At 37.2% G+C, this 25,923-nt stretch overlaps 2 protein-coding genes across 4 annotated transcripts in view; one reads left to right on the top strand and one right to left on the bottom strand.

Annotated features, from left to right (window-relative positions):
* Positions 1 to 1,744, top strand: part of PSIP1 (PC4 and SRSF1 interacting protein 1) — a 45,116-nt gene extending 43,372 nt beyond the window's left edge. The window contains exon 16 of the mRNA XM_007535826.3: positions 274 to 1,744. Within this exon, the coding sequence (XP_007535888.1) occupies positions 274 to 334 (61 nt within the window). The 3' untranslated portion in view covers positions 335 to 1,744. The remainder of the gene's footprint in view (positions 1 to 273) is intronic.
* Positions 1,745 to 5,082: 3,338 nt separating this feature from the next.
* Positions 5,083 to 25,287, bottom strand: SNAPC3 (small nuclear RNA activating complex polypeptide 3). Of its 3 annotated transcripts, none has more exons than XM_007535840.3 (9): positions 24,879 to 25,284; positions 23,848 to 23,925; positions 16,686 to 16,770; positions 13,297 to 13,401; positions 12,057 to 12,206; positions 10,610 to 10,692; positions 8,552 to 8,716; positions 5,785 to 5,892; positions 5,083 to 5,489 (listed from the first exon to the last, which is right to left on the bottom strand). In XM_007535840.3, the coding sequence occupies exons 1-9, from the start codon at positions 25,193 to 25,195 to the stop codon at positions 5,342 to 5,344; spliced, it is 1,239 nt and encodes a 412-aa protein (XP_007535902.1). In that variant the 5' UTR covers positions 25,196 to 25,284; the 3' UTR covers positions 5,083 to 5,341. The 3 variants fall into 3 exon arrangements, with proteins under 3 accessions (XP_007535902.1, XP_016049179.1, XP_060055583.1); XM_060199600.1 differs by having other exon boundaries at positions 5,353 to 5,489; positions 5,781 to 5,892; positions 24,879 to 25,286; XM_016193693.2 differs by lacking the exon at positions 10,610 to 10,692 and having other exon boundaries at positions 8,552 to 8,589; positions 24,879 to 25,287.
* Positions 25,288 to 25,923: the final 636 nt, after the last annotated feature.

Below are 25,923 nucleotides of genomic sequence, written 5' to 3'. Positions count from 1 at the left end.
CAAGAGTCTTATTTCATTATGCATTTGGGATGTATTTTCATGATCTAATTTATTTTAAGGCTGGTTTGATGTGAAAGGGTTGGGTCATGTTTCTGAGTTACTTATTTGCATATTAATTTGGGAGGAAGAAGACAGTATAGTAAAAGCTTGAACAAAAATAACGAAGATTTTAAAATCTTTTTATGATTAAAAACTTAATGTATATATTTAGTATTTTCCCTGAGAAAGAGCCACCTAATTCCAGCTGTCACAATTTTCTTCCATTTTCTTTAGGTCATCCAGTGAAGAGAGAGAAACTGAAATATCTCTGAAGGATTCTACACTAGATAACTAGGTTGACATGCCTGGAATATAAAGAAACATTTGAGATATTTGTAATGATTTTCATTTGAAATATTTAGACTGCTGAAAGTTTAAAATTTTTATAAACATAGGTTTTGATGTTTGAACTTGTTTTGAGGGAGAAAAATCCCTTTATCTTTGTTTAAAAAAATAACATTATTGCTAATTGTACTTGTGCAGTATTAACAGCTACATTATAACAGTGAGTGTGGTGAAAACCCATTTAAGAAATGGTAAACAGCGTTTTCAGACATTGGTTGTAGTATATTTTCAATTAGTGTGTGTATGTTAATGTGTAATTGATAGGTTACATTTTAAAAATTACTTGTATACACCTTCCCCTCTTTTCCCAGATATGTGGGTTTTGTGAATAGTTTTTACAGATCTTGGGTTTATCAGACTGTCTTTTCACTGTGGGTTTTGTAGAAGTTATGCATTTTTAATAGTAGAGAAAATGTTACTTCTATATAAGTACTCACTCCCTCCTTTTATCAAAAATTTAATTTTAATCTGTCTACATTGTGCTAAATTATCCTGCTGCTTTGTAATAATGTGTGGTTTGTATGCCTCTTTGTATAACAACTAGATCACCAACTGACATTGAACTGACAACTCTGAGGTACAAGACTTGTAACATATGGAAATGATTTGAGTTTTATGGCAGGAATTCAGTTAAGTTACATGACTTGTGAAAAGGGATGAGAATAGAGAAATCTGATTTTTGGGTTCAACCTGACTATGATCATAGGCACTAATAGCTAAAATTGAAACTAAAAGATAAAATTTTATTTTTGAGAAATGTCTTTATTTCTGAAATTTTAAGAAGTTGCTCATTAAGGAAATCACTAAGTCATATTTTTTTAATTGGAAAAAGTCCATAATGCTTATCACAGTAAGTGTAGGTAAATACTATATAAGGAAACTTATAACCTATGACAAAATTACAAAATGTGGAAACAACTGCTTTGAGGCAATAGACAAAGGAGTACTTTGATAGTCTATATATTCTTTATAAGAAAGGAATAAATCAGGGTGAACACAAACACAATTCAAAGGTAACATTTCTGAACTTCGAATATTAGGTCAGTTGGTGGTTTTCATAAGAGATAACTTATGTTTTGAAACTGAATATGAGGAAATGGTTTAATATCTGTTTGCATGTAAGACACATTGTACACCTTGTCTTCATCTACAGCTGACATTTCAATAATTGTATTTTTGCTTTTAAGAGGTCTTACCATGAAAACCAGGATCCACTGAATTGAGGGACTGTTACTATTATATAAAAAATGTCAGTATCTGTTTGGTCGATACTATAATTTAAATTTGGACAAATTTATTCTAGTTAAGCCATAAGTATCAACATGTAAACTTGTTTTGATTAAAGATTTTTTTCTATCAATCTCAATTAGTAAATTATTTTGTTACAAAATATGACGGAACTTTAAAAAAAATTTATTTCCTTTTTGTTGCCCTTGTTTTTATTGCTGTTGTAGTTATTATTGTTATTGTCGTTGGATAAGACAGAGAAATGGAAAGAGGAGGGGAAGACGGAGAGGGGGAGAGAAAGATAATAGACACCTTCAGACCTGCTTCACCACCTGTGAAGCGACTCTCCTGCAGGTGGGGATCCAGGGGCTCGAACTGGGATCCTCACACTGGTTTTTGCACTCGGCGCCACATGCACTTAACCTGCTGTGCTACCTACCGCCTGACTCCCATATGATAGAATTCTGATTGCTTCAAAAGGAGTTAATTTCTTTGTTAACCTGATCACACAGATTGTGTTTGGAGTGATGGGATAGCTAAAGCATAAACTCAAAATTTTTTGTGCTTACCCTTTGTGTGCGTGCACACACACTTACCCTTTTTTAGTCATCCAGCGGATCTATGCAGTTTTACTAAGCCCACAGAATATTAAGCACATATGCTTACAATGCATCTTCATTTCTGATCAACATCATTGCTCATGCTTTATTATAAGAGAGAAAGCACTATTCAGCTCTGGTATGAAGTTGTATTATCACTGAACCTACTGTCTCAGGGATGCAAATTCTGTATTCTAGCAGGCTGGGCTACTTCCCTGGTCCTGATTTGTTATTGTTGATTTGCTTTTTGTTTAAACAATGGCCCTTCTTGTGTTGAGGCTCCCCCCACCCCCAACATAGTTTAACTCAGTCATCACTCAGAAAACTAAAGAGTAAGTTGGTTTGAGGAGATACCATGATCCAGCCTGAGGCTCTTGAAGTCCCAAATTCAGTCCCTAGCACCACCATAAGCCAGAGCTGACTAGTGCTCTGGTCTCTTGTCAACTAAAATACTTTTCTGAAAGCAAGGAAAAGAGTAAGTTAGGCAGAAGAATCATTTGTTGATTTTCTTAGTGTTCCAAACAGATCAAATAACTTGCAGAGGGGAAGGCTGTGTGTATATATAAAGAGCTTGAATGAAGTACTTGAAACTTTAATTGCTATGTTTTCTATGGTTTCAGTGATAGATTTTATCCAGTTTTTGCTGATAACACTGATTATAGCGCTCCCCCATCCCCAACATACATGCTCATATACATAAGCATACACTTACCTGTTTAAGAGTGTCAGGTCAAGATGAGGTCTACCATCTAATCCTATTTTAAGACCAAAAACTTTTTAAGGCTCTTTAGTGTTGCACTAACAACTTCCAGCAAAAGGATGATCTATTAAAAACAGCAAACCCATTAATAAACCTTGAGATTGAAGAAGTTGCTAGATAAGCAGGAATGTGTGATCAAGTGGACTGAGAGGTCAAATTGACCTCTCATTTCTCTGGCACAAGCAGTGCTAGGGACTGAATTGGGAATCTCTGCATTTAAATTCAACACTGTAGCCACTCTGCCATCTCCCAAGCTGCATTATTCTTAAAGTAGCATTACTGCTTTTCTAGTTAACGATTTGGTGCATATCTACTAATGTCAAAATCTAGTTACTTATTCAAGCCCCTGCACCATCATAAGCCAGAGCTGAATGGTGCTCTGGTAAAAAAGAAAAAAAAATTTAGTTACTAATTATAGAGGGTGTTGATTTGTACTTAAATTTATTCATTAGATGTAACACCTTTACATGCCCAAATTACAAACATTTTAATGCCTGTTTCAAAATTAGTTTCTTTTGACCTTTGTAGTTAAATTGTTTAACTTGCTAAGTCAGCCAATTCTAGGAATAATCTTGGTTAGCTTTCCCTCTTTGTAGTCCTCTAAAAAGTTAACAAGTGAGAATAGTAGAAATTCTAATAGTTATGTTTTAACTATCAGACAGTCTGTCATTTGATATAAATTCACTAATATCTGCCATTTTGAGAATATAAAATGATTAAAAGAAACATACTATTGCATGTTAATGCAAGGTATAGATAATTTTATATTAAGTATATCTTTTTGTGATAGGACAGAAATTGGGAGGGACAGATGAGAGACAAGAGACACTTGCAGTACTTGCTTCACCACTCATGAAGCTTCTTTCCCCTGCAAGTGGGGAGTGGGAGCTCAAACCTGGGTCCTGGCGTGTAGTACTGTGTGTTTGACCAGGTGTGCTACTACATGCCAACCCTCAAGTCTATTTCTATAGAGAAATCTTACAAGGAAGCAAAAAGTCTTTTTTCTTTTCTTTTTTTTTTTTTTTTTTTAACTTATGGGACTTTTAGGAATTGGGTAAATCTAGTTTTCTAGAATATTCATTTTGTTTAATTTAGCACCACTGGAAACATTAAAAATAAGATATAAATCAGCCACAAAAGGACCTTTTTAGTTCCTTATATTAATCCTCTGACTTAACGAAAAAGTGAATGAGAATACCAATAGGCATTATAGAAATGGACTTCTCATCTACACACTAGTTAATGTAAATGAACATGTGCATTAAGTCCATAAAACAATCCATTCGTAACCCTTCTAAACATATAGGATAATAGCCACCATCAGTTTTTGGTTTTTATAGCAAATGTTCTTAGCCATCCAGGGAAATGTGGAATTCAGTTGATTTTAAATACAACCTAGAAGAGAGAAAGTAAAATTTAAATATAACACATTATATAAATGAACTATTATGTTCCTTAAAACACTATCCCAATTTCTACCAAAAAGGGCTCCCAGAGGACATACTTCAATATAGAGAACTATAATTCTGTCTGGTGACTGAGATCTCAGAATTTATTAAAGTTGCTTTTATGCCCAGAATGACAGGTAGACCAGATAGATGAATGGAAGAGCTGGGCTGCAAAACCACTTCTTTTTGCGTGTATTAGTTCTGGCTTGTGGTGTAGTTGCTTGAATCTGGGACTTTGGAGTCTCAAATGAAAACTTTTTGCATAACCACCCTAGACTTTAAACATGCTACTAAATTAACAGAATTATAAACTGGTTTTATGAGTCAAAAAATTGTTGAATACATATTTCAATGCATGAGGAACAGTTCAAGGCCCAAGTTCCCACCTGCAGGGGGAAAGCTTCTTGAGCAATAAGGTAGTGCTCTATGTTTCTCCCTCGCTATCTCCCCCTTCCTTCTTGATTCATCTTTTGTTTCTATCAAATGCTAAATAAAAATAATAATAATCCAGGTTTGAATCTACTCCCCAAGGTCAAGGTATTGAAAGGAGCTTTGGTGCTGTGTTCTCTTTTACTCTCTCTTGCTGCCTCAAGACCAAGTTTAATGTTTCTAGTTTCTAATAAAACCCTAACATAACCACTATAACATTAAATTACACAATAGCTATTCTTAATACTTCATTTATTATTGTATTCTTGTTCTTTTATTACAAATACTTGAAAGTTGTTTACTAAAAATGGACAGAAATCACTGAAAATTACTTTGGAATAAATACTAGAATAATTATTTCTAAATATAGAAACACAAGTTACTTTACAAGAAAATCTGCTTTGAACTTGATCCTATTCCTCAGTAGGATTTCTTAGTACTAAAGTAACCATCCAAGAGGACAGTTATCTCACAAGGGTACAGCTTTTGTTTCACTAATTAAAGGTTCCAGGATCAACATAAGGATAAGCAAGAAATTCTCCTAGTTTGTTGCCTTCTGCATCATAGTGGAGCATTCGGAAGCAAACATCACAAAAGAAACATGGGTCCTCTGGTGCAAAACTGTCATTGTTCGTCACCCATCTGTAGTTTAAAAAAATGTAAGAATGTTATTTTTCCAAAAGATTAGTGGACTGTAAATTTTAAAAGCATTGTATACTTTTAGCTATAGCACACACAAACTTGTTAATATGAACAGACAGCTGTCATGAAAATCTGTTATACTAATTTTCTTATTAAAAACATGGTTATAACTTAATACTTGAATCCAAAACAGCAAAGAAATAAAATACAAAAAAATACATATAAATAAAAATCAAAATCTTAACTACTAAAAATCAACACTTCTCAAGGAAGGGGAAAGAAAGCTATCACTCACCTGGCTGTGTATATTTTGCAAACAAAACATTTTCTGGTCCATAGCCAGTGCTTCTTGATAAGGAGAGGATAAAGTGTCCTATCCAAGCAGTCATCATGATGCACAAGCCTTTTTTAATTGAGAAAAAGCAAAGACGTTAAAGTGCAAGCTTATATGATCTATAAAGAAACATATCTGAGGCTGGTTAAATGGTATAGTGGCTATGCAGAAAGGCCATTATGCCTGAGGCACCAAAGGTTCCAGGTTCAAATCCATCTCATCAGAAGCCAGGTTTACATGGCTGCTCTGGTTTAAAATACATATTTATCTCGACATTTAAAATTTAGGTATAGTGGCTAGGGAGGTAGCTCCGCAAGGTAGAATACAGTACTTCCATGCATGAGGCCCTGAGTTCCAATTCCTGGCATCTCATACCAGGGTTGTACTCTGGGGTCTCATTAAATAATTACAGATTGATTAGTTAACAGGTTTTATTAAACTATTCCACAAAACACTCTCTGAAAGAGTATTTTTGATAAACAAGACTCTGGAAATATCCTAACCCCCTTCATGGTAATATGCACTGTGACTACCAAGAAAATACTACAGGGTTAGGGAGACAGTATGGTTATGCAAAAAGACTTTAATGCTTTGAGGCTCAGATCCCAGGTTCAATCCCCAGCTCCACCATACGCCATAGCTGAGCAGTGCTCTGGTCTTTCTCTGTATCTCATTAAATAAAATTCAATAGGCAAAAAAAAAAAAAAAAAAATACCGCTGAAACATTCCTTGAATTCCATCAAGAAACCCCAATTTTTACTGTATCTCATCCCCTCCTCTGGAAACTTTCCTATTTATCCCTCTGGAAGCATGGACCCAGGATCATTAAGGGGTACAGAAGGTGGAAGGTCTGGCTTCTGTAATAGCTTCTCTGCTAGGTCTGGGCATTGGCACATTGATCTATTACTAGTGGGGCTTATTTGACAGAACAGAGAAAATGAGAGGGTGGGGGAGGTAGAGGGAGAGAGAGAGAGAGAGAGAGAGAGAAACACCTGCAGCATTGCTTCACCGCTCAAAGCTTTCCCCCTGCAGGTGGCGACCAGGGGCTTGAGACTGGGTCCTTGTGCATGGTAATACATGTACTTAACCAGATGCGCCACCACCTGCCCGAGATTCCTTGCTTTACTTATGAAGCAAAATTTGTGCATGTCTACTCAGTGCTACTTTACCTAGTTAACTGGTTCTGAGTAAATAACATGTTTCTTGTTTACTGTCTTTATTAAAATCCAAATCTAGCTTCTATTATAATCTGAATTAGTGTATGGCTTTAGTTTTGATGGCAGAACTAAGAAATTTTAAGTAGATCTCCACGGTGCCTCTAAGAGCTGGAAAAATGAACTGGGTAAGAGTACTCAAAAGGTTCCTGACACTTGTAAAATTTTGCTTCCTGGAAAAGGGTAGCAATGGGGGCCAAGTGCCTGGGTGAGTACACATATCAGAATGTGCAAGGACCCAAGGTCAAGACCCTGGTCCCTACATGCAGGAGGAAAGCTTTGCATGTGGTGAAGCAGTGCTGCAGGTGTCTCTCTCCCTCTCGATTTTTGTCTCTATCCAATAAAAACAAAGATAAAAAATTTTTTAAGGGTAGCAATATATCAATTTTACCATCAGAATATGATTAGTAAACTAATTTTAATAGTTCAACCACTCAACTAATGGAATGGCACTGAATGACTAAATCAGTTTGTAAGCTTAAAATGATGGAGACATATTCTCAATATGTAATTTAAAGATATCACAGTGCCTTTTGGGACAAAAAGAATGGAATTCAAGGTAATTATGCTATATCATGATCTAAGGAAGTAAAAGACAACTACTAGCTGGTTGCACTCTTATGGAATATAAATAAACTTAGTAAAAAAAAAAAAAAAAACCTGACTTTAAGACACTGAAAACACATGGTTATTGGTACAGGTGGTTATTGGAAGGAATGAGGAGGGAAGACTGATAGGAGGAAGTCTTTGATGTAATAGCACTGAACTGTGGTACTCCAGTCTCTGGACTTTGCTGCTCCCTAGAGTGGTTTTATGCTGCAATAAAACCATCACTCTGAAACTCTCCTTTACGTCTTATATCTATCTATCTATCTATCTATCTATCTATATATATATATATATATTGCTGCTGCTGTTTTTGCCAGAGTACTATTGAGCTCTGGCTTATGGTGGTGTAGGGGATTGAGCCTGGGACTTTGAAGACTCAGGCATGAAAATTCTTTTGCATAACCATTATGCTGTGCCCTTTCATCTGACCTTTACCTCTATATAAGAATCATATACTGAGATTCTCTCTTACATGTTATCTACACTTCTTTGTATTTCATGCTTTTCTTTTTCAAGGTTTACTCTTCATGTGCAGCACTTCTAGTAGAATAAGTGCATGGGGGAATAAAGTCTTAAGTGGCAGTGATTTCTTTTAAAAACTGAGGGCTGGGTGTTGATGCACCTGGTTGAATGCAGATATTATAATGTGCAAGGATCCAGGTTCAAGCTCCCAGTTTGATCTTCAGCGGGGAGCTTCATGACTGATGAAGTAGTGTTGCAGATGTCTTTATGTCTCTCTCCCTCTCTTTCACCCCCATCCCTATTGCACTCAATTTCTGTCTCTATCCTAAATAAATAAGCATTTTAAAATCCCAAACAGGTGGTGGTAGGGGATTAAAAAATAAGACTACCTTTGCTTTTATACTATAAAAGAATAATAAAATGTTCTGAGCACTGCTACTTACCTTATGTCAGTAATAATGATAACATGTTCACAGTCTCCCTGGTGACAGTATAAATAAGGAAACCCCAGTTTAATATGCAAGTCATTGAAGGTGAAATCTTCCATTTTAGCAGTCTGAAATTTCCCATAGCCTCTATCATGAGACTCTGACCACTCAATGATAGTTCTGAGGTAGACAGACAAAAAGAATTTATCATTGTTATACACTCTAAAAACAAAAAACAAAAAATCAGAAACAGTATTTCTTTTTTTTTTTTTTAATATTTATTCCCTTTTGTTGCCCTTGTTTTATTGTTGTCGTTATTCTTATTGTTGTCATTATTGGATAGGATAGAGAGAAATGGAGAGAGGAGGGAAAAGACGGGGAGAGAAAGATAGATACCTGCAGACCTGCTTCACCACCTGTGAAGCGACTCCCCTGCAGGTGGGGAGCCGGGGGCTCAAACCAGGATCCTTACACTGGTCCTTGTGCATTGCGCCACCTGCGCTTAACCCGCTGTGCTTAGCCCGCTGTGCTACTGCGAGACTCCCAACTAACAGTATTTCTAAAACCCTGAATGACTCAATTAATTGGATAGCTGCTCACTCCTTTGAGATGAAAATCAGTGGTTAATATATGTTGAGCTCTTTAATTTTTTCCCCATCCAATTCGATAGTCTTCAGTTTCCTCCTCTCCCTTTCTAGATTTTATTATTATTATTTTTTAATTTTTACTAATGAGAAACAAGGAGAGAGAACAGAGTACCCCTCCAGCACATGTGATGCCAGGAGTCAAACTCTGGATCTCAAACTTATCTGCTGTACCACCTCTAGTAGTTTCTGAGACAACCACAGTATTTCAAGAAGGTCAAACATTGTTAGGGGCTGGGCGGTAGCAAAGCCAGTTAAGCACACATGGTGCTAAGCCCAAGAATCAGCTCAAGGATTCTGGTTTGAGCCCCCAGCTCCTACCTGCGAGGGGGAAGCTTCATGGGCTGCAGGTGTCTATTTTTCTATTCCCCTCTCTTGTCTTCCCTTCCTCTCTCTATTTCTCTCTGCCCTGTCCAACAATGACAATAATAATGGCAACAATAACAACAACAAGGGAAAAAATGGCCTCCATAAGCCATGGATTCACAGTGCAGGCACTGAGCCCCAGCAATAACCCTTGAGGCAAGAAAAAAAATTGCATTTATCTTAAAACTTCATCTGCCCTTTAGCTTTTAGTCTTTATGACCAGGTTCACTGGGAGATAGATGCATTACCACTTCAGATGGAATGAAAAATAGTGCCACTCTTCTCACCAATTTTCTTTAAGAATATATATCTTCCACAAAATTATCTATGTTAACATCTAGAATTATTTAAATTGGTTAATATTTAAGATACTTTGGTTCTGACATCTAATATAGCATGCATTGAAATCTAAGACCTACATAAAAAATGCTCTCAAGTTCTTACTTAAATTATAAAAGAAAGTTGAGGTCAAGTTTGAGAAATGGTACATAAGAATATAGACACATGATTATAACGAAACATATAAATACTCTAAAAATACAATTGCTAGGTCACTGATAATAGAAAGACTGTATGATTAGCATGATATTAAATAGTGATAGTTTCCACTGTATGTTTTTAAGCAACCTTATCTGTATGTTGCCTACTCTTAGGGAAAACAGTACTATCTGAACAAGCAAAAAATAGTGAAAGACTTAACTTACTGCTATAAAAAATATAAAGAACAGATTAATAATGAAAGTATTAATGTGGGATTTACATCTTTTAAATGTATCTAAAGTTCAATATAAGATTTATTATAATTTCAAAAATAGTAGATAAAATATTTTCAAACTTCTAGAAAACAATGAGTAACTTGGTAGTAAAATTTTCTTCTTGTGGTAAAACTTGATTAATTTATTAGTATCTAAAACAGATGGAACTGAAAATATCCTAAAAATTGAGGAATTTTGGCATCAAAACAATCTGAAAAAACAATTCCTTTGCAAAGATCTCTAGTAAGGTCAGTAAGTGGATTTTTATCATGGATAACCAGAATCAGGAAATATTTTGGAAACTATACCTGCTCAAATCTCTGCATTCAGGGTATCGTTTATCATTGTAAAATGTCCCTTCAAAATAAAAGAAGGCTGACTTGTATAGGTCCTACAAGAAAACAGATCATGCTGATAAAGAGCCCGCCATTAACAATTGTGAGATTGCTCCAAGTATTGATCTAATTTTTTTAATGCCATAAAATCACACTAGTATGTGTAAAAAAAAAAAAATTCATATACTATGCAGAGCTCATCAATCTTTTTAGTGGAAACTGCCTGTGTGACAATAATTAAGTTACACAGGATAAAGGTTACCCTAACCTGATCCTTCTGCTACTTTCATTTTTCTCTGTTGCTCTTTTAGTATAACTAGGTTTGACTGAAATTTGTATATTCTCCTAGGATTCAAAAAGGGCACTTAAAATGAAATAAACTTCAGTATCATTTTTGCTATAGATGTTAAAACTACCCAGTTATCCTATATATTAATACAAACTGCCCCCCCCCCCATATCTGAGGTCCTGTATATGCATGATTTCACTACTCTCAGGCTGATTTTTCTCATTCAAAGAGAAACCAGAGGGAGGGAGAGAGAATTCAGTACTAAAGCTTCCTGCGGTGCTATGACACTCAAAGTCTGGCAGGGCTTGGCCGTGGCTCTGGCCTATACATGTGGCAAGGTACTCACCCTATCCAGGGAGTGCTATCTCCTCTAGTCAACACACTGGCTACTAGATACATATTTTTATCTAATGTTTTAGGATTCCTTAGTTTTTTCATTTCAGGTATTTTCTGTCAAATCTTTGTCCTCAATTGAGTGACTTTGTTGTTGGTTTATGATGTTCTTGTGGGTATCTGCCTTATTCCATCCCTGAGCTGTAAGATGCTTCTTGTAATGGAGTAATTGGTTGGTAGTAATTAGTCACACTTTTCCAGTAAAGGGGTAGGGTAATATTAAGAGGCAAAGTTCATAGAAGAATTCCTCGACAGAAAAGTTTAGCTTTGCAGTTCATTAATCTATTTCCTGAAAATCATGAAGAAGCCCCTGATTGTTCATGCTTTGATTTCTTTAATCACACCCATTCTTTCACTTTAAGAAAAAAACAGGTATAGAACACAGGACTTGCATGCCTGAGGGCCCAGGTATGATCCTGCAACTGCCATATACCAAAACTGATCAGTGCTTTATTTTTATTAGTCTTTTAGTATTGATTTACAATATTACAAGACAACAGGAGTACAACACACCATCCCCACCACCAGACTTCCGAATCCCCAACCCCTCTATTGTTAAGCTACAGCAGTTCTCCCACGGTTGTGGACATAGGTTAACTATCATTTCTATAACTAATTGGTATAAGAACACCAAAGAAAAAAAATCATTTACTGGTGTACTTATGAACCTGCTAAAATAGTCACTACTTTTTCATTTTCTCTTTATTTTATGGGGGTAAAAAGAAAATACCACCTCACCTTGCTAATGTGTTCAGGAGCCTGGTCAGGAGTGTTGCTGAATTCCCCACCAATCTGGAGATCACTGACACAGCAAATTGAATCCCTTAGTTCTGTGAGTTTTTGACTCCCCAGTACCAACATTGTCTGGTATGGTTTGTGTTCTTTGTGCTGAAAATCAAATGGTAAATGAATGAGCTTCTGTTTTACAACAAAGAAACAAAGCAATTTTACAGGTATAAATTGTACACAGTACTATTCCAATTAGTATTACTTGGTTTATACTAATTCACTATTTTGTAAATCCTGAATAGAGATTTTTTTTAACTAGATTTCTAAGAAATTCCTGGATACCCATAATAGTTAATTGTATTTTCAAAGAGCTGTGCTTACTAAGTTCAAAAACATTCCAAATATTGGGTAGGGTTACAGCATAATGGTTATGCAAAGAGACTCCCATGCCTGTGGCTCTAAAGTCCCAGGTTTAATCCCCCACATTGCCATAAGCCAGAGCTGAGCAGTGCAGTTTAGTGCTCTAGTAAAAAATATCTATCTATCTATCTATCTATCTATCTATCTATCTATATATACATACATACATACTGAATTGGTGAATAAATGTCATTCCATTTTTTTTAAAATCTTTATCAGTAACTAACTCTGGAATAAAACAGAGAGAAAGAAAGAAGAAAGAAGAAAGAAAAGAAGAAAGAAAGAAAGAAGAAAGAATTCTGGAATAAAACAGAGAGAAAGAAAGAAGAAAGAAGGCCCTTAAGAATTTAAGTAATTAGAACCACTGCAGATTTACATATTCTTTTAGTTGCTCCAAGGCAAGTATCAGGTATACTTGCCAATGCAATAACTAAGTTACCATTAAGCAGGAAATTATTTGAAATTTGAACTTATTCAAGATATTCCTAATTAGAACAAAAATAAGAATATAGGCAGTATGAGATATAACATAGCATATGCTTATCTCTCTTTTAAAAATGTATTTATTTATTTATTTGATAGGACAGAGAGAAATTGAGAGGAAGTGGAAGTAGAGTGACAGAGAGACACTTTTCACTTATTGTAAAACTTTCCCTCTGTTGGGACCAGGGCTTAAACCTAGGTCCCAGTGCTTGGTAACAAGTAGACGTAATGCCCCCTACTGGCCCGCCAAATTTGAACCCTAAGAAATGTAACTTTTCATACAATTAAATCCTTGGACAAATATCACTCTAATTATCTGTAAAATGCATAGAGTTTTACTACTGACCTTATGAAATATAACAGGGTACAAGATATTTATAGACAAAATAAGTTCTCCTTCTTTAATCATGTCAGCTGGATTTTCAGGCTTTTTCCCCATGGCATGTGACTCCTAAAGGAGAAAAAAACAAACAAACAAACAAAAAAACCTTTAAAATCGGACACTGACGACTAAGAAGCAATATGGAATATTGGCTATAAGCAAAGGAGGGAATCAGATAAAACCAAACCTTCTTGGTTTGGCCCCTAATACTATTTAAAGAAAATTGTTGAAACCTCTCTAAGTTCAGGTTTACTTTCTGTAAACAAACAAAACCTTAAAAAAACAAAAACCAGTGATTATTTGATGAACTGTGGCAGGTAATGTGTACATAAAACATCTAATAAGATGATTGACATTATGTGTTCAACAATTGATGAGAAAATGGTATATTACCTAGTGTTGGTATTAACACCAGCATTATATATATATGCAAAAGAACAGGAAAATATGGCTCATTCACAATAAAAAGGGAATCTGACAGAAGATATCACTGAAGAAGCTGAGGCTAAAATTACTAAAGATATTTTTAGAGTGTGGATAGACAGCATAGTGGTTATGCAAAAAGACTCTCATGCCTGAGGCTCTGAAGTCCCAAATTCAATTCCCTCACTACCATAAACCAGAGTTGGATCAGTCCTCTGGTAAGACAAAAAAAAAAAAAAAAAAAAAAAAAAAAATTAATAATCATCCTATATGCAGAAGTTGAAAAAAAAAAAAAACAAGGTCAGAAGAGAAAACACTAAGCAGAACTTGGAATGGAGTTGGTTTATTGCACTAATGTAAAAAACTCTGGGGTGGGTGGGGGAGAGAGTTCAGGTCCTGGAGCATGATGACCTAGTGGGGGTTGGACTGTTATGTGGAAAGCGGGGAAATGTTATGCATGTACAAACTACTATAAAAAATTAACCCCCCAATAATAAATAAAATTTTAAAAATTGTCCTGTATGCCCTTAAAAAGCTAGACAAAGTCATAGACAAAGATAAGAAATTAGGATCTTAAGTAAGATTTCTTGCCAGAAACCACCAACAAAGAACAGAGGATGGCATATATGAAGCTACAAAAGAAAAAGATATTGTCAGCCAAGAATTTTACAGTTGGCAAAAACAATCCCTCAAGAGTGAAGGGGTGGCTAAAGATATATCTCACTGATAAAAGTGCATGCTTCTGACATCAGATCCTGTGTTTAATCTCTAGTCTCTCACTCCTATTCACTAAACAACCCCCCCCCCACACACACACACCAAGATAAATGGGGGCTGAGTGGTTGAGTACAGACATTACAGTGCACATGGATCTGAGTTCAAGCCCCCAGTCCCCACATGAAGAGGGGAAGTTTGAGGAGCAATGAATCAGAGCTACAGATGTGTCTCCCCCTCTTCGCTCTCAATTTCTAATTCTTTATCTAACATAAATAAATTTAAAAATAAAAAAGATATTAATAGATAAGCAAAATTTGAATTGAGAACATTACAACAGACTTGCCCTATACGGCAGTCTAAAAAGAATTCTGCAAAATGAAAAGATGCTAGGCAATAATTTGATTTTGTGAGATACAAAAAGGAATACTACAGATTAAACTACCTATCACAAATACAAAAGTCAAATTTAATATGCTTTTGGTTTCTAGCTTTTTTTCTGTATGACTTCAAAAACAAATGCATAAAATTATTTATAAATTTACATTGATAGTATATAAACTGTTAATAGCAGTATAAAGAGGGAGCAAAAAATTTGCAAATAAAGTTGTTACTAAAAAAGGTTGTTAAAGGGGAGTTGGGCAGTAGCACAGCAGGTTACGCGCACATGGTGCGAAGTGCAAGGACCAACATAAGGATCCCAGTTCGAGTCCCCAGCTTCCCCACCTGCAGGGGAGTCATTTCACAAGTGGTGAAGCAGGTCTGCAGGTGTCTATCTTTCTCTCTCCCTCTCTGTCTTCCCCTCCTCTCTCCATTTCTCTCCGTCCTATCCAACAATGACAACATCAATAACAACAATAACTACAACAATAAAACAAGAGCAACAAAAGGGAATAAATAAATAAATAAAAGTCATTAAAATTTTTTTTTTTTTTTTTTGCCTGATCTCTTTTTTTTTTATTTAAATTTTTAATTTAAGAAAGGATTAGTGAACAAAAGCATAAGGTAGGAGGGGTACAACTCCACACAATTCCCACCACCCAATCCCCATAACCCACCCTCTCCCATGATAGCCTTCCCATTCTCTAGCCCTCTGGGAGCATGGACCCAGGGTCGTTGAGGGTTGCAGAAGGTAGAGGGTCTGGCTTCTGTAATTGCTTCCCCGCTGAACATGGGCGTTGACTGGTCGGTCCATACTCCCAGTCTGCCTCTCTCTTTCCCTAGTAAGGTGTGTCTCTGGGGAAGCTGAGCTCCAGGAAGGTCATTAAAATTTTATGTTCTCTTCCTGAAAAAAAAATATATGGAGAGAGAAGGGGGGGAGGAGAGACAGACAGAAATCTACCAGTAGCAATGGAATTGAGTATGCAAGACTTTAGCAGTAAGGCTAAAAGAGGAAAGTCAAATACTCTATGATTCCACTTACCTGGGGGATTTATGAGAGCTAAACTCATAAAGATAAATAGAATACAGGGTTGTAGGGAAAAGAAAATGGGAAATCGAGTACAAAATTACTGTTTAGGATAATGCAAAAATTCAAGAAATGACAGTGATGATTAACTACTTAGTCAAGTAGTTAAAACTGGTTAAAATGGTGGCAGGAGAGGTGGCTTAGCAGATAGAATGGAAGACTGGTCTCAAGTTCAACCATGAAGGCAGTGCTCTAAATGTTCTTGCATAAATAAATAGAACTTTATAAAAACCATTAAAATGGTAACTTTTATGTTTGTTTATCAATTTTAAACAGAAGAAAAAAATACCAAGATAGTACACGCCTTAATGCACTATTAAGTATATAACTCAGCAACTGGCACAAAGTAAGTTCTCTACAGCATGCACTGAATGAACCCAGTTAGTAGTACCTACTAATATTTAGTTTTTGGCTATCACAACCACAAATTTTTCTGGGGGTTCTTACACAAGAGATGATGGCATTAGGAAGTAATGTGGGCAAGCCAAAGTTGGAAACAAAACACGCACACCAGGCATAAGATGGAAAAAAGGCAAAATTTTAACCACATTGAGAACAAGACCAAATTAAAAACCAAGATAATGACAGAGATCAGAGTCAAATACATTCCCATGCGCAGTAAAATTTCTCTAAGCTTGTTTTCAACTAGACCTATCCAATACAAAGTCACTGTACAATATCATTAATACTCACCCAATGATAGGGTTTATTGTTTCGTGCAAAACAGTGAAAAATATGACATTCTTACCATCTCATAAGCAAATGTTTCTTGTCTGCAGGCCCGATCTATTGTTATGGTTTCTTCTCGATGTTCCAGAAACCTCTTCCTAACTCTATTAACAGACACATGCAAAATCAAATTTCAATATTCTTTACTAGAACTTCCGAAACATCTTTAATAGTTAACTCTCTATATTGAACCAGTTTTTAGTTATTTTTACAATGAATTCATTTTAGACTGGAAACTACAAAAACAGTACAAAGAGTTTCCTTGTATCTCTCACCTGGCATTCCCTATGTTATCTTACATGATCACAGAATAATTTATCAAGACTAGGAAATTAACAGTAGGTACAGGATCATCAATCATACACTGTGTTATTATTACATTTCACTTTTATTTTTAACTTAATGCCGTTTCTTCTGTCCCAGGGCCTTACCTAGGATATTATATCACATTTCTTATACTTTCTCCTGCAGTCTTAAAGTTTCTCAGTCTTAATTACAGAAGCCAGAACTCCCACCTTTTGTACACCATAAAGATCTTTGGTCCATACTCCTAGAGGGATAAACAACAGGGAAGCTTCCAGTGGAGGGAATGGGACATAGAACTCTGGTGGTGGGAACTGTATGAAATTGTACCCCTCTTATCCTTGTAAATCATTATTAGATCACTAATAATACTATATATAAAGATTTCAAGCCTGAGGCTCTGAGGTCCCAGATTCAATTGTCAACACCACCTTAAGCCAGACCTGAACAGTACTCTGGTCAAGGAAACACTGACAAAAACCACAGGATTAGAGGAGTACAAAAAAAAAAAAAAAAGTTTCTCAGTCTTTCTCTTTAAAAACCAACCAACGGGGTTGGGCGGTGGCGCAGTGGGTTAAGCACATGTGCGTAAGGATCTCGGTTTGAGCCCCCGGCTCCCCACCTGCAGGAGAGTCGCTTCACAGGTGAACTTTCTCTCCCCCACCCCTGTCCATTTCTCTCTGTCCTAGTCAACAACGAACATCAACAATGGCAATAATAATAACCACAACGAGTCTACAACAAGGGCAACAAAAAGGGGGAAAAATGGCCTCCAGGAGCGGTGGATTCATGGTGCAGGGGCACTGAGCCCAGCAATAAACCTGGAGGAAAAACAAACAAACAAACAACAAACAACAAACAAAAAAATTGCTTATTTGTTTTTGGTGAATTCTAGTAAGTATTTATGAACAACGTCCTTCAGTTTGGGCTTGATTATTGTTTCCTCAAGACTGGACTAAGCTTATGCATTCTCAGTAGTCCCAGTATCTCATCAAATAGTCCTTCTTGTATCTCATCAAGAGGTTCATGGTGCTAATATTAATGTATTAGTAGTGATATTTTCCTTAAGCTCTTATCAGTCAGGTTCTTAAATAGTTCTTTCCATTCTTCATCCCATCCTCTTTTTCTGCTATCAGGTCTTCATTGAGGATTCTGCTACTCATGGTGGACTTCTGGTCCTCCTGCCTCTTTTCCAGATAGGTGAGATAGAAAAGGAGAGAAAAGGTACCACAGCACTGTTCTACCACTCATGAAACATACCCTTTGCAAGGTGTTCCTTTGCAGTTGCTTAAGATGCAAATTCATGTCCTCACACATGGTAAAGTGTGTACTCTATCAGGTAAACTGGCTTCCAATCTTAGGTACTTAACTTTTCCTTGTATTGATAAGCAGTTAGGGAGCAATATTTTGAAATTATACAAGTTTTGTTTTTCCTTAACTTTTTCTTTTTTTTTTGGGGGGGGGGGAGGTTGGGCTAAAAACAAAAACACCTACTATGTCCTCAACCTTTAATGCAGGAATTTTATCACTGATAGTTTTGTCTACAAATTTGTTATTGGGGTACATGCTTAGTGATGATTCTCTTAACTCAGGTATTTATTTTATCCTGTAGGTTAAATCTATTACTGTCATTTTTGGTTACTCAAATTGTTCTAACTTTGGCCATCAGAAGGTCTTTGTTTATAAATTCTTTCTCTAGTCTAAAAAGTAGTTTCAGAATTGCTAATCTATATCCCTAGGAGAAACACTAACTCATGAGCAGTTCTTTTTGTCTCTCAGCTTATAACAACGAGTCAAGATACGGTTTTGTATATAGACTCAGGTTCTTTATTTAGTTCTCTTCAGTTATGTTATCTATAATTCAGATAGGCCCATTTGTTGAGCATTTGTATTCTATTTTGATTCTTTCCCTACATGCTCACTAGTGTGAAGCCTCTGATTATTTTTGAGGATGTACAAAAGTTATGTAAGAAAAAAAAAACCACTATGACTTTAAGCATCTAAGTTTAAAGTACATATTCTCAGAGAAGCATCATTCTTTTTATGCCTATTCTATTCTTTCCTTTTTCTACCCTTGCTCTACCCAGACGTAACAAAGACAATTTGTATATCCTAGTTTACTGTTTTTACTTATGTTCCAGTAGGCAAGATATTATTTCTTTATATCCATTTCTGTATCAATAAAAATTCAATTAGGAGAAACAATGGTAATTTTGTCCTTAGAATCATTAACACACCTTATATTAACAGATATTCTTTTTTTTTTTCAAAGTTTTTTTTTCCCAATGAATTTATTTATTCATGAGAAAGATAGGAGAGAAAGAACCAGCCATCACTCTGGTACATGTGCTGCCAGGAATCGAACTCAGGACCTCATGCTTGAGAGTCTAGTGCCTTAGCCACTGTGCCACCTCCCGGACCACATATTAACAGATATTCTAATACTGAATCAACCTTGCATTCCTGGCATAAAACCCAATTGGTCATAATGTATTATTTTCTTGATATGTCACTGGGGTGTTTGCTAATGTTCCGTGAGTGTGCAAAATCACAATAGCCTCAAATTTTCTTTATTGATGTCTTTTTCTTATTAAAGAATTAATGATACATGTGCTTCACAAAACTAAGTTATTCTTCCTTTTTAAGACAATGAAACATTGGAACTATCTGGTCTTTGAATGTATGGGTAAGTCCCCTGTGAAATCAGAAGAACCTATAAATTTTGTGAGAAAGTTCTATTTTTTACGTAATTTTCTGGTTTTCTATGGAAATTGGCTTTCTAAGTCTCTAATTTGATTACAGTTAATTTCAGTAATTTTTATTTCCCTATAAAACAATTCATTTTATTAGATTTTTAAATTCATTCAATTCATTTTAAAATGCATTTTTTCTTTGCCTCCAAGGTTATCGCTGGGGCTCACGGTGCCTGCACTACAACTCCACTGCTCCTGGAAGCTATTTTTACCCTTTCATTGCCCTTGTTGTTTATCATTGTTGTTGATATTATTATTATTATTGCTGTTGTTGTCATTGTTGGATAGGACAGAGAGAAATAAAGAGAGGATGAAAAGACAGAGAGGGGAAGAGAAAGGTAGACACCTGCAGACCTGCTTCAATGCTTGTGAAGCAACACCCCCCCTTCCAAGTGGGGGGCCGGGGGCTTGAACCGGGATCCTTACCAGATCCTTGTGCTTTGTACCACCATGTGTGCTTATCCTGCTGCGCTACCGCCCAGCCCCCTTAAAATTCATTTCTATAAGCAAACTTTTCCTTAAAAAGCAATACAGTAATTTTTTTTATAGTAAATATTTCTCTTTCAGAACTACTAAACTTCTCACTGTAATACAAAAGCAGTCTGACAGGCAGTCGAGGGGCTAGCACTGCAGTAGGGTACGGGGTATGCAAACAAGAGGTTTGTATGTGCCAGAGTGAAGCTCTTAGTGTCTTTTCCATTAATAAATTCTTTCTTTATTAATTAATTTAATTATTTTTGAGGGGGAAGAGGAGAGAGAGAAACAGAACAGCACTCTGGCATATGTGATTCTGGGGATCAAGCTAGAGACCCCATGCTTTTGAGTCCAATGCTTTATTCATTGAGGCATCTCCAGGGTCCCCTGGTTAATAAACAATGGCTGGGAGGTAAATGGCATAATGGTTATGCAAAGCAACTCTGATGCTTGAGGCTCCAAAGTCCTAGGTTCAATCCCCCCACACCACCATAAACCAAGCTGCGTAGTGCTCTGGCAAGAAAATAAATAAATCTTTAACAACTAAGTAAATCAAATAAGGTAAAAATCAAAAGCAGCAAAACAATGTGTAAATAAATCGACAACTTAGTTATTCTACTAAACCAGTGGTGGGTGACCACATAACCTCCAAAATCATTTGGTCTGGCCCTGCCAAGGCAACCACAAGACTTGAAATTCAATAAATTTAGGACTCTTTTTTTTTTTCCCCCACCATAGCAGCTGCTAAATGCCAGTCTTTACATTAATAATTCTGTATGGCTTGTGAAGGATTTTATAAATAATCAAATAACCCTTGGCAGAAAACTCCTGGAGTAAACCATCATACCAAAGGAGGGTGGGGAGGTGAAAAAGGTAGCTAGCTAGTGAGTAGTGGGCTGTAATTTGCCAGCCCTTGGAAAGTGTAAGCATAATGTCAGGATTTTAAAAATGTGTTTCCATTAACATGTGTCATTCCCTCTCTCCTCTATCAGGAAAAAAGAGACAAAGAACAAAAAATTGCTGCTGGGAATCATGAACACCTCATGCAAATACCCAGCAATAACCCTAGTGGCAAATAGACAAATGGATAATGAATAAGATTGTGCTAGCTAGAGGCTTGGATTTGAAAGCATGAGGTTCTGTGTTCAATTTCCCACATCGTGTGTGCCAGAGTGATGGGCTATTTCTATCATGTTAATAAACAGTTTACTTTTTTTTTTTTTAATACCAGGGCACTGCTCAGCTCTAGCTTATGGTGGTGTGGGAATTGAATGTGAGACTTTGGAGAGTCTCTTTGCATAACCATTATGCTATCTACCCCCGCCCAATAATTAACTCTTACTTTTTAAAAAATATTTATTTATTTCCTTTTGTTGCCCTTATTGTTTTATTGTTGTAGTTATTACTGTTGTTATTGATGTCATCATTGTTGGATAGGACAGAGAGAAATGGAGAGAGGAGGGGAAGACAGAGAGGGGGAGAGAAAGATAAGACACCTGCAGATCTGCTTCACTGCCTGTGAAGCGATTCCCCTGCAGGTGGGGAGCTGAGGGCTCCAAGCAGGATCCTTATGCCAATTCTTGCGCTTTGCGCCACCTGCGCTTAACCCACTGTGCGACCGCCCAACTCCCAACTCTTTTACTTTAAAAAAGATGTGTTGCAGCAGCCAGGAAGGTTGGTGGATGGATAAAGTGGACTTGCATGCATAATGTTCCAGGTCTGACCCCCAGTACTGCATAAAATAATGGAGCTGTGCTGTTTGCTCACTCTTGTGTTCCTGCTCTCCCATAAATCTTAAAAATGTGTTTCATCGGCAGGGTAAACAGCATGTTTATGCTAAAGACTTTCATGCCTGAAGCTCTGAGGTCCCAGGTTCAATCCCCAGCATCACCATAAACCAGAGCTGAGCTGTGCTCTGGTCTTTCTCTCTATATCTCTCTCACTAAAATAATACATATAAAATGTGTTTCAACTGTTATTATTCTCTATATACTTTCTTCCATGTTTATTCCTAACCAAGACAGTTAATGGTTTATTTTTGTTGATCATTTAAATAGGTTAAAAAAAATCTACAGTGGAAATAGGCAAAATACAAATAAAGATAATGTAAAAATTAATGTGATCAAAATCTGATTCTCTTGAAAAGATAAACAAAATTCACATTTAAGCAGACCCACTAAGAAAATAATCAGAACTGAAGAAGAAATTATAAGCAAATACCAATGAAACAGTCATAATAGACTACTATGAACATGCATATACCAAACTACTGGACAATCTAGAAGTAGACAAACTCCTGGAATGACATAACTTTCCAAGACCAACTCAGAAAGAAAAAAAGAAATGGATGGTGAGGTGATTCAAGGGTAAAGCACAGGATGTACAGGAGGGAGGCCCTGATTTGATCCCAACACTGATAATGCCAGAGTAGTGCTTGTGTGTGCCTTTCTCTTTTCTCTCTTTCATACACACACACACCTAAAAGGGGGGGAAGCAATGAAGCACCAAAATATAGTAAGCAATTATCAACAGAACTAAAGGGTGACACTGACAGTAATTAATAATAAAATGTTTCTTTTTTTCCAGATAGTGAGAAACAGAGGGAGAGAGAGAAGACAGAGATAGTGAAGACATCATAGCACCACTCTATTGCTCATGAAGCTTCTATTTTGTATGGTGCTCCCATGTGGTGGTCAGGGGCTCAAACTTGGATCCACATACATGATAAAATATGAACTGCACAGTTCACATAGCTATCCCCCAGTCGCCAATAGTAGAGAAGAAAAAAAAAAAAGTTAAGGCTTCTGAGATTATCTAGCAGGCACCAGGCACAAAGAGTAAATGGGTTCTTTGTTGTACGCTAAGCTACCATTTCAGAGCTGTAAATTATACTGTCTGCTAGTGTAGACACTAGAGTCAGGTGCAGAGACTTGAGCCTCAGCTTCACACCAGGGAAAAAAAGGGGGGGGGGATAGGATATTTGAACACACTGATTACAAAAAATTGAAATAGTAATCAAAGGCTGCTCCCAAAGAACAAAAGCCCAGGACTAGACAGCTTCATTAATGATTTCTACCAAACTTTCAAAGGTCTAATACCTATACTTCTCGAACCCTTATAAAGAATTACATATATAAAAGCATAATGAAGTCAACATTACACTGACACCAAAACTAGACAAGGGCATCACAACACACACACACACACACACACACACACACACACACTTACTCTATGCCAGTATCTCAGATGAACACAGATGCAAAAATCCTCAACAAAATCTTAGTAAATCAAATTCAATGGTATATGAAAAGAATCAAACATCCTGACCAATTGGGATGCATACCAGGGATGCAAAAATGGTTCAGCATACACAAATCAATTAATGTTCATATTCCACATTAACAAAAGGGTTAAAATCATATGGCACCATACAGAAAAAGCAAGAGGTGTTTTTTTCTTATTTATTTATTTTTTAGCCATTTATGAGACAAGCTCTAAATAGGGGGTAGAATGGTCAAATGTTAATGGTGGATGGCTTTACAGAGTGGATATGTGGATGACAACAATAGCATACATTCAACTTTTGAGTAATAAAATAAGTAAAAATATTTAAATATATAAGACATAATAAAAGTGAAGTCATCATACCCCAAAGTCACTAGGTCAGTATTCTCTGGGATCACTTCTGGATCTTCACCTTCCTCAAGGCACTTCAGTTTATCGAGACTAAAACAAAAAGGAAAAGCAATCAAGCATCTTGTATGTAAATAACAGTTAGGATTGTAGGACTGGCAAAATAGCTCAATTGGAAAGTGAGTTGCTTTGCCATGTGCATCAATTAGGTTCAAGACTGAGCCCCACGTGCTGTGTTATTTCACTGTTCTTTAAAATTATTATTTAATTTAATTTTGTTTACCAGAGCACTGCTCAGCTCTGGCTTGTGGTGGTGACTGAATTTGGGACTTTAGAGCCTCAGGCATGAGAGTCGCTTTGCATAATTACTCATATCTAGCGCCCTGCCCCCCCTTCTTTCACTCTCTCTACTAAAAACAAACAGGACTGTATCCTAAACATATCACTGAATAATGACGAAGTTAGAAAAAAACGTCCAGTTCCGAATTCAAGGGAATTACTTCTGTGCCTATAAAGAAAATAATATATGGTGACTGAAGGCACTCGGTATTGTAAAGAAATCTTTAAACATTATTTTTACACTCCCCACCCCCCCATGAGACACTCTTGGGAGAATTTTTCTGTAATAGTAGAAAATGAGGGTTCCGAAAAGAGACTACAGTTAATAATGGTTCTACCACTCCTATAGTCTAAGTGCCCTTCCAGCCTCAGCGGTTACAACAATCTTCCATTGTCAAAGTGTCTGTCAGTGGCTGGTACACGTCACTATCATCCACTCTTTTCTGTATTAACACGCACTTAATAAACATCAAACAACAGAAATCTTTTATGCACCTCTCGTCCCTTCACTTCAACGTGAATAAATTGAGCATTCTGATTACAAGACTTCTGATATTCGGTAAAAGGTGAAAGGTTTGAAAGGGCGATTCTTTTGTGCAGGGGTCTAAACCACAGGCCTTCTCAAGACTTTGCCTCAAATGGAGCCCAACACTACGCTGCACCCCGCTTGGCCCCAGGCAGCAAGAGGCCACTGACTCTGCACTTACCCGCACACAGCCCTCAGCTCGGCTGCAGTTTCCAGGCTGCAGCCCAGATCCCGGGCCACAGCGGCATCTTCTCGACCCAAGTCAGCAACCCCTCCACATCCGGGAAGCCTGGGTGCGGGCGGATCGCTCAGGCTCAAATCTCCTACCGTGCGCAGTCGGCCACGCCACAGGTCCCCGAAAGCACCCACGTAGAAAGTGCGCGTGTTTAACTCAGGAAGCTCGTATTCTGGAAAGCTGCAGCCATCGGTGCTGGAGGCTGAGTCCTGCCTGTCACCCAGCCCACAGTACGTGGGGCCAGCCCGAACTCCATCAGCCATGTTCGTCCCACTCCCTTCCCTGCAAAAGCCGAGAGATCAAGGCCTCGCGAGCGTGATGGGAGTTGTAGTTGCATACGGCACGAGACAGCGAGCTACTGGACCGCCCAGAAAAAGCTTTAGACACTACATTTCCCGGCATGCCGCGGGCAAGACCCGCCCCCGGGCGCGGTGCCGCCACCCTCCAAGAGTGGGGACTGAAGCATTGTTCTCTGCTAAGACCAGTTGAGGCGGTCCTTCCTTTTTCGCCCGTCAGGTTGGATTCCCCGCCCTCGTTACTTAGTTTGACCCTCGTTAGGGTGGCAGCTTTGTCATGCAGGCTGGCAACCGTGCCACGCCTTTCATCCTCTTCCTTCCTTTTTCTCTACATAGAAGTTTGGAACTTTACTTGACCCCAGGGTCTATGGTCTAGGGTGCTGCGTGATTTAGAGAACCTGAGTGACTTGGGAATTGCGGGGACAAGCGCTAAAACCTGAGTCACCACTGACCGCCAGGTGTGATTCTTTTTTTTTTTTTCTTTCAGAACGTCCCCAGCATCTCTATATTCACCTGTATGCATGTATATATGCCTATACATTTGCTTTCCACATACCCAAGTGTTTAATGAATGTCTGTTTATTAGACAGTATACATTATTAACCCCAAATGCATATTAAAGTCACAAAACTTTTCCTGCCAGAGATTATCACTGCCACGCTGCTGTTGAGAAATTGACTGCAAGGAAATAGAAG

The sequence above is a fragment of the Erinaceus europaeus genome, chromosome 10 (assembly GCF_950295315.1).
Source record: "Erinaceus europaeus chromosome 10, mEriEur2.1, whole genome shotgun sequence".
Classification (NCBI taxonomy): Eukaryota; Metazoa; Chordata; class Mammalia; order Eulipotyphla; family Erinaceidae; genus Erinaceus; species Erinaceus europaeus.
The sequence above is the reverse complement of the archived record's forward strand: the minus strand, read 5'-3'. Positions and strand labels throughout refer to the sequence as shown.

What these genes read in the sequence shown, in the direction of transcription:
- SNAPC3 (XM_007535840.3), bottom strand. Translation starts at nt 25,195, where the DNA reads ATGGCTGATGGAGTTCGGGCTGGCCCCACGTACTGTGGGCTGGGTGAC. An exon ending in ACCCTGTTATATTTCATAAG is followed by an intron (nt 12,207 to 13,296) that starts GTCAGTAGTAAA and finishes TTTGATTTTCAG; the next exon opens with CACAAAGAACACAAACCATA. An exon ending in ATCATTATTACTGACATAAG is followed by an intron (nt 5,893 to 8,551) that starts GTAAGTAGCAGT and finishes CAATTAAAAAAG; the next exon opens with GCTTGTGCATCATGATGACT.